At 51.7% G+C, this 10,069-nt stretch overlaps 1 protein-coding gene across 3 annotated transcripts; it reads left to right on the top strand.

The window, feature by feature from the left end:
* The first annotated feature begins 16 nt into the window (after nucleotides 1-16).
* Nucleotides 17-9,435, top strand: MTA2 (metastasis associated 1 family member 2). Of its 3 annotated transcripts, none has more exons than XM_017978201.4 (18): nucleotides 17-422; nucleotides 1,172-1,239; nucleotides 1,592-1,685; nucleotides 4,012-4,129; nucleotides 4,261-4,324; nucleotides 4,549-4,627; nucleotides 4,934-5,036; nucleotides 5,226-5,325; nucleotides 5,869-6,057; nucleotides 6,162-6,236; nucleotides 6,358-6,416; nucleotides 6,584-6,681; nucleotides 6,795-6,934; nucleotides 7,194-7,422; nucleotides 7,573-7,662; nucleotides 8,010-8,128; nucleotides 8,236-8,384; nucleotides 8,611-9,435. In XM_017978201.4, exons 1-18 carry the CDS (start codon nucleotides 395-397, stop codon nucleotides 8,774-8,776), a joined length of 1,968 nt encoding a protein of 655 aa, XP_017833690.2. In that variant the 5' UTR covers nucleotides 17-394; the 3' UTR covers nucleotides 8,777-9,435. The 3 variants fall into 3 exon arrangements, with proteins under 3 accessions (XP_017833690.2, XP_035118872.1, XP_035118876.1); XM_035262981.3 differs by having other exon boundaries at nucleotides 4,510-4,627; XM_035262985.3 differs by lacking the exon at nucleotides 1,172-1,239 and having other exon boundaries at nucleotides 4,510-4,627.
* Nucleotides 9,436-10,069: the final 634 nt, after the last annotated feature.

Raw genomic sequence — 10,069 nt, 5'->3', positions numbered from 1 at the left:
CGGCCGAAGGTGTTCCGGAAGGAGGCGAACCCCGAGGCGGGCCGGGCAAGCCTTCCCTGCGGCCGGCAGATCCCAACGACTAGTGGGACTCGGCGGGGGCGGGGGTAGCTGGAGCTTAGCTCTGGCCTGGCAGGAGCCGAGCTCGTTCCGGAAGAAGCCGAGCGGACCGGGGCCGGCCTCAGCGTCCCGGGAGTGGGGCGATATCTGCCGCGGCGACAGCGCGGGCCGGGATGAACCGCGACGGCTGAGGCAGTGGAGGTGCCGGCTGCGCGGGCCCCACTGAGACTCCCTTGAAGCTACAGCCCCACGCTCGGGGCTTTGCCTCGAGCCGAGCCCTGCCTCCGCGAGCCTTCCGGACCCCTTTGTGCGGCCGGAGGCGGCGGCGGGAACGGCCATGGCGGCCAACATGTACCGGGTGGGGGGTGAGTACCGGGCGCAGGGGTGCGGGGCCCGGGGCGGGAGATGTTGGGGTCGGGACCGGAGGGACTCCGCACCTGGTGGCGCGGGGCGCCGCGTCTGGGGCAGCGTGGACCCGAGCGCGGACCGGAACCGGAACCGGGAGACTGGGAGCGGGGAAGTGAGGGTGCGGGAACGGCGACCGCGACGCGGCAGGGTGCCGAGACTCCCGGAGAGAAGCTGCGGGCAGCCCCGACGGCACTCTCAGGGCTGCGTCGGGGGCTCCCCCGGGTACAGAGTGGGCTTTGGAAACTGGTTCAGAAGGAGCTGACCTGGTAGGGAGGCGACGCGAGGGGCTGGGGCGACGGCTTTGCCACCGCGGGGGAGCCGCCCGGAGATTTCCTCTTCCCAGGCGTTATTGTGCGCCTCGGTTCGAAAAGGTGGGGGCCCAGCGCCAGCGTGAACAATGACTTCGCCGCGACTGGGCTGCAACTCATAGCTGAGTTGTGGGGACGCAGGGGAACCCCTGCTTCTTGCCTGTTCCTTAAGGCTCACTTTTCTGTGAAGGATCCGATTTTAGAACTAGGCGTGGTGGGGATGGGGAACATCCTTATTTTCTCTTAGTCTTTCCACTTTCACATCTCAGCGCCCTCTCTACCTGGATCTTTATCTTCTTTTGGTCCACTCAGGCCAACTTTCTCTCCTACTCTCGTGCTCTGTGTCTCCCGTCTCGTCCTCTGATCTTCGTGGTTCTTCCCCCTCCCCTCCCTTACAGATTACGTCTATTTTGAGAACTCCTCTAGCAATCCTTACCTGGTTAGACGGATTGAGGAGCTCAACAAGGTGAGTGGAGCAGAATCCCTCTCCCTCCCTCCCCCAGTGGTCTCTTTCTTCTGAGGTTTCTAACTTCTGGTGGAAGAGAGGACTCTATACTAAGTATCTATTCATATTCATTCATTCATTCATTGGATGTATTCAGGAAAGGCTATTGAGAGCTTAGCAGGAACTTACTATTCTGTCTCTTGGGGGCAAAGGAAAGGGATTTGGAAGTCTGTCCTTGAATGTAAGTCTTTACTCCTATTTTCTTGGGATTTTTTATTTAGGTTCCTCTGAAACTTACTGTTATTTGTCTCTGTGCATTTCTGTACCCAGATGATCAATTTTTCACTGCTACATTTTTTTTTTCTCTCCTTAGACTGCAAATGGAAATGTGGAGGCAAAGGTTGTCTGTCTTTTCCGGCGCAGGGACATTTCTAGTAGTCTCAACAGCCTGGCTGATAGTAATGCCAGTGAGTACCTTCATCTCTTTCTTTTCCCCCTCCCCATGATCTGAGGCCTGGGCATGTCCCTGCAGGAGTTTCTCCTGGTAGCATGCCCAAGGCAGAGGTGTGAATTTAGGGGTGGGAAATACCTGGTCTGAGGAGGGAGGCCTGTTTTTACACGTTGGGGTTGGAAGCAGGGTGGAGAGATTGTGATAAGGAAAGCTATAATATGGTTTGTGTATGAGTGTAAGAGAGAGATGATAATGTTTATTTAGGGGATGAGGATGAACTTCAGAGAAGCAGAATGCTTTTCTAAAGGGGGACAGTTTGGTGTACATTAGAACAGTAGGTGGTGACTGAAGGTCAAGGTGAAGAGGAAGAGATTGTTCTGAGAGGCCCGCATAACAGGGAAGTAGGCTCATTTTGTAATCACAAGGTGGTGGGAATACCTGGAAGCTGGAAGATGGTAGGAAAGTTTTCTTGTACTTTTCATTTCTTACCTCACCCATTTCCCGGCCCCCACTCCATTTTACATCTTTCCCTTTTCATTTTGCCCTGTCTTCATTCTCTTTAAGTTCTCATCTTTTTTTTTAAAAAAAAAAAACAACACAAAGAAACATGTTTTCCTCAGCTTCTTTTTCCTTTCCTGCTTTGATTTTCTTTCTCCTTCCTTTTGTTCCACCTTTCTAAATTTTCCTTTTTCAGACTGTTCTGGGTGAGAAGGGGTTAAGAAGGATCCCGGCTTACCAAGTTCCTTGGCCCTTTAGGGTTTCCAGCCCCATCTGGCAGGGGCTGACCTTGGCCTTGTCCAATCAGAATGAGTGTTGGGGGTGTGGTCCCCCTTGCCTTAGCACAGGGTTTCCGGAGCACATAGGCCAGGGGTGGAGCCTACCGCACAACCCCCCTTCTCCCTGAGGTTGGGAACAATGCACCAATGAGCCTGGGCCTGAGGCTCTTCTGTCCCCTCCCACGTTGGTTGGCGCCTAGCCAGGTTAACCCCTTCCACAAGGTTTCAGGGCAAGCTGCAGCTCCTTGGGGAGGAAGGTGTTGCCACTAGCTTGAGAGGTCTTGTCCTTGAAAACCCCAGGAACTATTATTAGAAAATGAGGGATAGTTAGGGCCACATGTGATGTTTTAGAGCAGAATCTCCTGAAATTGAAAATAACTGTAAATAGTCTTGTGTGATACTTTTTCATTTTACTGGGTTCCTGGATCTCACGCTGGTTTAGCAAGAAAGAGACAAGTGTGATGTTGTTGCTGGCCTGTTGTGGACTTTGAGTGGTGTCTGAGCACTGGCAGCTGGGTAGGGATGTATTTCTTTTTTTTTTGAGATGGAGTTTTGCTCTTGTTTACCCAGACTGGAGTGCAATGGTGCGATCTCGGCTCACCACAACCTCCACCTCCTGGGTTCAGGCAATTCTCCTGCCTCAGCCTCCTGAGTAGCTGGGACTACAGGCACGCGCCACCATGCCCAGCTAATTTTTTTTTTTTTGAGACAGTTTCGCTCTTGTTACCCAGGCTGGAGTGCAATAGTGCGATCTCCGCTCACCGCAACCGCCACCTCCCAAGTTCAGGCAATTCTCCTGCCTCAGCCTCCTGAGTAGCCGGGATTACAGCCACGCGCCACCATGCCCAGCTAATTTTTTGTATCTTTAGTAGAGACAGGGTTTCACCATGTTGACCGGGATGGTCTTGATATCTTGACCTTGTGATCCACCTGCCTCGGCCTCCCAAAGTGCTGGGATTACAGGCTTGAGCCACCGCGCCTGGCAAGTAGGGATGTATTTCTACAGCATTTTCATACTTTTAGCAGTTACTCCCTAAGAGCATTGCTGATAGAGTTGGGAGCATCTGTGATGGGGCTAAGAAAGAAAGCTGGAGCCGGGCGCAGTGTCTCACGCCTGTAATCCTAGCACTTTGGGAGGCCAAGGCAGGCAGATCACGAGGTCAGGAGTTCGAGACCAGCCTGACCAACATGGTGAAACCTCGTCTCTACTAAAAATATAAAAATTATTTAGGTGTGGTGGCGGGCACCTGTAATTCCAGCTACTCGGGAACATGAGGCAGGAGAATTGTTTGAACCTGGGAGGCAGAGGGTGTAGTGAACCAAGATTGTGCTGTTGCACTCCAGCTTGGGCAGCAGGGTGAGACTCCACCTCAAAAAAAAAAAAAAAAAAAGAAAGAAAGAAAAAGAAAAAGAAAGCTGATAGGATAAGGATATAGAAGGCAGGTGCCTGGGAAATGTGTGAAAAAAACAGCTGAGATAGGAAATACTTTTCCTGAGTTAGAGTTTCCAGGGTGGTGTCTTGCTGGATTCGTTTCTGATTTTGTTTCTGTCTCCTTGATCTCCCAGGGGAGTTTGAAGAGGAATCAAAGCAGCCAGGTGTGTCTGAGCAGCAGCGCCATCAACTGAAGCACCGGGAACTTTTCCTTTCTCGGCAATTTGAATCATTACCAGCCACCCACATAAGGTATAGGACAACTGGGGCCAGTATAGCCTGCATGCACTTACGTAGAAGGCAGCGAGAAGGAGGTGGTGTTCAGAGATGCTGTGGGGAGGGAGAGAGAGGCTCATCAGGGTTTTCCGATATATCTTCTATAGGGGGAAATGCAGTGTGACCCTCTTGAATGAGACAGATATCTTGAGCCAGTATCTGGAAAAGGAGGTGAGAAAGAGATATTGCGAGAAGAGGGAGGGGAATGGGTATTGCCCCCAAAAGGGAGGGGGAAAGGAGAACAATGATGAGGTACAGGGTTGCCAGACTGCCTATTTTGGGAACTCGGATACACCTCCCTCCTTGCCGCCTCTGTGGATTTCTGCCCTGCTTACCTTGTCTCTCCTCAACTCCAGGATTGCTTTTTTTACTCACTGGTGTTTGACCCTGTGCAGAAGACACTTCTAGCTGATCAGGGCGAGATCAGAGTTGGTTGCAAATACCAAGCTGAGATCCCAGATCGCCTGGCAGAGGGTAAGCCACAGGACAGACTGTACAGCTACCAGGTTAGCTAATTCCAAGGGGCACTTTAATATTATAGTCTCTGTCAATGGTGTCACCTGGGGTGGTGCATTGCACAGTCAGCAGGGCTCTCTGCTGTGACCCTGACAGGATGGGACCTTAGGAACCTGAAAAGGGCAAATGGGCACACTTGGGAATTCGGGGAGCTGGTAGAATCCAAGCAGATGAAGAGGAAGGAGGAGGTGCTAATGTGCATGAAAAGACACCAACTATTTCCCCTTGCCCTCTCCCTATTGATGCCATTGTTCTGTTCCCCAGGAGAATCTGATAATCGGAACCAACAGAAGATGGAGATGAAGGTCTGGGACCCAGACAACCCTCTCACAGACCGGCAGATTGACCAGTTTCTCGTGGTGGCCCGGTGAGGGGTGGGTGGATGGGGAAGATGGGCTGGGGGAGGTGTGGACCTCGTTCTGAGTCCCATGGTTTTTAGAGATGGACTTTATTTCTTTCATTGGCATGGATGTTTTCCTTCTTTCTCCTCTGGCTTAGTTACCCAGCCCATTTGGGCTTTCTTCTTTCACTTTTGACTTCTCAATTTTTTCCTTAGGGCTGTGGGAACCTTTGCAAGAGCCCTAGATTGCAGCAGCTCCATCCGGCAGCCCAGCTTGCACATGAGTGCAGCTGCTGCTTCCCGAGATATCACCCTGGTGAGCAGAAGTTGGTGGGTAGTTGGCCAGGCTGGGCTTTCTGGGGACTTGCAGAGACTGGGGACAGGAGAGGAGGGTATCTGAGGGAGTGAGAGTGTTTTAAGGAGCAGCAAGGGGCCAGGCGCGGTGGCTCACACATGTGATCTCAGCACTTTGGAGGCTGATGTGGGCAGATCACAAGGTCAGGAGTTCGAGACCAGCCTGGCCAATATGGTGAAACCCTGTCTCTATTATAAATACAAAAATTAGCTGGGCGTGGTGGTTTGTGCCTGTAGTCCCAGCTACTTGGGAGGCTGAGGCAGAATTGCTTGAACCCGGGAGGTGGAGGTTGCAGTGAGCCGAGATCATGCCACTGCACTCCAGCCTGGGTGACAGAGCGAGACTCCGTCTCTTTATTTATTTATTTTTATATATATTTTTATTACCCCCCCCACCCTCCGACTTCATCTCAAAAAAAAAAAAAACGAAAAAAGAAAAAGGAGCAGCAGAAGGGAGTGGTGCTAAAAGTTTCAGGTCCTCAGTTGTTCTCCATCTTCCCTGTAGTTTCACGCCATGGATACGTTGCAAAGGAATGGCTATGACCTGGCTAAGGCCATGTCGACCCTGGTACCCCAGGGAGGCCCAGTGCTGTGTCGGGATGAGATGGAGGAATGGTCAGCCTCAGAGGCCATGCTATTTGAGGAGGCCCTAGAGAAGTATGGGAAGGACTTCAACGATATTCGCCAGGATTTTGTAAGTGGATTGGGCTAGGAGGAGAGGTGGGAGAGGTGACAGGTGAGGGAACCAGGACCTGGGGGCAGATACCAGCTCATTCTTCTTCCCTCTGCCCGCCTTAGCTACCCTGGAAGTCACTCGCCAGCATAGTCCAGTTTTATTACATGTGGAAAACCACAGACCGGTATATTCAGCAGGTATCATTTGAGCTGGGGAGGGTGGACCAGAGGCCACCTGCTGACCTCTGCTTTTGAAGTTGATGACATTCTCCCTGCTGTGAGGCTCTGATCCTTTTTTTTTCTTTTTTCCTTCCTGCAGAAAAGATTGAAAGCTGCTGAAGCAGACAGCAAACTGAAACAGGTCTACATCCCCACCTAGTAAGTGTGGTGGGTGGGGAGACTGGAGTGTTTCCTTCCCTTCCCCTGACTTGTGTCTCTCTCAGTGGGGGTGGGCAGGAGGTAAGGTCAAATTGAGAGTGGAAATTGATTCTTTTCCTTGACCAGTTTCTTGATTTTTTTCCTCTTCTCCTCACCTCCCCCATTAGCACTAAGCCAAACCCTAACCAGATCATTTCTGTGGGTTCAAAACCTGGCATGAATGGGGCTGGATTCCAGAAGGGCCTGACTTGTGAGAGTTGCCACAGTGAGTGACGGGGCACAGGGATGCTGGGGCGAGGTGGAAGGCCTGCGGTGGCTCAGGAACCTGTGGGGCTCAGGTAGCATGCTTCTTCCCTGTCCCCTCTCCATGCTCTACAGCCACACAGTCTGCTCAGTGGTATGCTTGGGGCCCACCTAACATGCAGTGCCGCCTCTGTGCTTCCTGTTGGATTTATTGGAAGAAGTATGGGGGGCTGAAGACCCCAACTCAGCTTGAGGGGGCCGCTCGGGGCACCACGGTAAGGACCAGTGGGAGGAAAAGTAGGAGAGAGCGGTGAGCATATTGATGTGAGCTTAGGCGAAGGCCAGAATACCCAACTCTTTACATGGTGATGGTTTGATGGGCAGGGGGTACTTGATGCTGGTTGGAGAGACACTAGGCCAGGAGGTCAGTAAAGAGACTAGGCAGGAATAAATTGTCCTCGGGAGGGAATGGAAGAAAGAAGGGAGCCTAAGTGCTGATTTCTATTCTCTCTCTTTCCTATGCTCTTCTTCTAGGAACCACACTCGAGGGGTCATTTGTCCAGACCTGAAGCTCAAAGTCTCTCTCCTTACACAACCAGCGCCAACCGGGCCAAGCTACTGGCTAAAAACAGGCAAACTTTCCTACTTCAGACCACGAAGCTGACACGTCTTGCCAGACGCATGTGCAGGGACCTATTACAGCCAAGGCGGGCTGCCCGACGACCTTATGCTCCTATCAATGCCAATGCCATCAAAGCAGAGTGTAAGGGCAGGGAGCAGTGGGGCTGGTGGTTTAGGGTTGCTCTGCCCAGAGACCAGTGTTTCTCTGGATGTTAAGATTAGACTTGGCTCCTGGCCTCAGAGGAGACCTGAATGGTGAAGCCCTTCAGAAGCTTTCATCTTTTTTCTCCAGGCTCCATTCGACTTCCTAAGGCAGCGAAGACTCCTTTGAAGATTCATCCTCTGGTGCGGCTGCCCCTGGCAACTATCGTCAAAGATCTGGGTATGGGATGGGTACCAGTGAGGGTGGCGTCAGGCTTCCAGTCCCTTCCCTATCAGACATCTCACCCCTTGCATTTTTTCTTAGTGTCCTTAGAGAGTTAGTCTAAAAAAGTGCACTTTCGTTGTTTAATAATTTTTTTGGTAAACTATTCAGTATTGCTGTATTGATTTGATAAGGTCATACTGATACTTGAAAAATACTAGTTAGCTTTTTTGCCAGAACCTTCCCCCATTGCTACTTTTGGGGATGCCCAGGTAAACTGCTGGTCCACGGAAGAGAGATGGAAGTAACAAAGGGGAACTGTGTAGGGAAGTAAAGGTGCAAAACTTTACTATTTTTTTTTTCAGTGGCCCAGGCACCCCTGAAACCAAAAACACCTCGGGGTACCAAGACTCCAATCAACAGAAACCAGCTGTCCCAGAACCGAGGACTGGGGGGCATTATGGTGAAACGGGCCTATGAGACTGTGAGTTGACAGAAAAGGGTGGGCCAAGCTGAATTGGGCGGGCTTTTGTTTCTCATAGGAGTCTGAGAGGGTCCTTTCCCTCACTGTGCCATCCTACCCTTTTCCAGATGGCAGGGGCAGGGGTTCCTTTCTCTGCCAATGGAAGGCCTCTGGCTTCAGGGATTCGTTCAAGCTCACAGCCAGCAGCCAAACGTCAAAAACTAAACCCAGCTGATGCACCGAATCCTGTGGTGTTTGTGGCCACAAAAGATACTAGGTAGGCAGTCCACCGTGGGAGGGGCTAAGAGGGATGGTCCAGGCTGGTGAGTGTGGGGAGTAGCAGTATCAGAGCATGAGCTCCAGGAAGATTGTGGATGCAGGGTGGGGATGCCAGAGGAGAATGGGCCAGAAGGCAGAACTGCAGTGGGGAATGTGGGGCTTCCCCTGGAGGTCTTAAGTGTTCTCTAAGCCTTTTCTGTTTCCCACTTGCTCTTTCTGGCCAGGGCCCTACGCAAGGCTCTGACCCACCTGGAAATGCGGCGAGCTGCTCGCCGACCCAACTTGCCCCTGAAGGTGAAGCCAACGCTGATTGCAGTGCGGCCCCCAGTCCCTCTACCTGCACCCTCACATCCTGCCAGCACCAATGAGCCTATTGTCCTGGAGGATTGAGCACCTGTGGGGAAGGGAGGTGGGCTGAGAGGTAGAGGGTGGATGCCCAGGGCACCTGAACCTCCCTTCCCTTTCCTGTCAAAGGGAGTGAGGAGTGAATAAAGGAAGGGAGCAAGTGTGTGTGTCCCTGGAGGGGTTGGGCGCCCTCTGGTGTTACCACCTCGAGACTTGTCTCCTTATGCCTCCGTGCTTGCTGATGGAGGACAGACTGCAGGAACTTGGCCCATGTGGAAACCTAGCCTATTTTGGGGGGTAGGACCCACAGATGTCTTGGACAGTTTTGGGGGGGAAGGGTTTTTTAATTTTTTAAAAATTTTGCCTCCCTTTGTGAAAGGGGATGGGAAGGGGAAGAGTGCACAGATATCAGGTGGTGGTACCTGGTTGGGGGAGGGGGGCGTGCACTGCCATGTCTTTTTTTTTTTTTTTTTTTTTTCCTAATTGGGGGTTTCTCTTTCTGTCCGGTGTCCGGACTTTCCTAATTGGAGTTTGAGGCCCCTAAGCTGGCATCAACCCCAGGCCACGCTCGCTCTTTCCTTCCCTCCCCTCCCCCTCCGCCTTTTGTACGCCAGTTCTCAGAAATAAAGATCTTTTGTCCGTTTTTTTAACCTCGGATTCTGTAATTGGTTCTTATAGTAACAAATAAAAAGCTGTTTTCTTCAGCTTCTCCTGGCTCAGCTGTTCTCTGCCATGGGTGTGTGTTGTGTGTGTAGGGGGTGTCTTTGAGAGAGAATAAAGGACAAAGGACAACAAGGGCAGCACAGATGGTTCTTACCCTGGGAACAGCTTTATGAGATATGCAGCCTGGACAGAGGTGACTTGCTCCAGCTAGCCTTCTGGTGGGACCCAAATTGCTCCCTAGCTCCCAGTGGTGCTGGAGCCCAAGCACCAATTGGCCCAGATTCGTTCAAAGGAGTTGAGATGAGCTTTCTGGGTGGCTGGTGGCCTCCACAGGAAAGGACACTGGAGGTGTTTTTTCCTCTGTTTCCTACCTCTTACTCCCCTCTCCCTTTTATTTAAGGAATTCTGGAAGTTGCTAGCAGCCAGGGTGAGATGTATAACACCTTGGTGGTGGTGGGGTTAAAGGAGGATCCTTTCACCTAGCTGTGTGGTGTTACTTGGCAGGTGAGAATTCTACCACTGAACACCTGAGCACCTCTGGGTGTATGTTTACAGCCTGCTTACTGCCTCAGGAGCCTCAAGGCCAGCCTTAGCAACTGCCTTGATATCCTGATTCACTGTAACACCATTTCCTGCTTTAAAGGTTTGGGACACTGAGATTAGATGCCTGAGTTG

This window comes from Callithrix jacchus, chromosome 10 (genome assembly GCF_049354715.1).
Source record: "Callithrix jacchus isolate 240 chromosome 10, calJac240_pri, whole genome shotgun sequence".
NCBI classification, from domain to species: Eukaryota; Metazoa; Chordata; class Mammalia; order Primates; family Cebidae; genus Callithrix; species Callithrix jacchus.
This window is presented reverse-complemented; position numbering and strand designations above follow the sequence as displayed.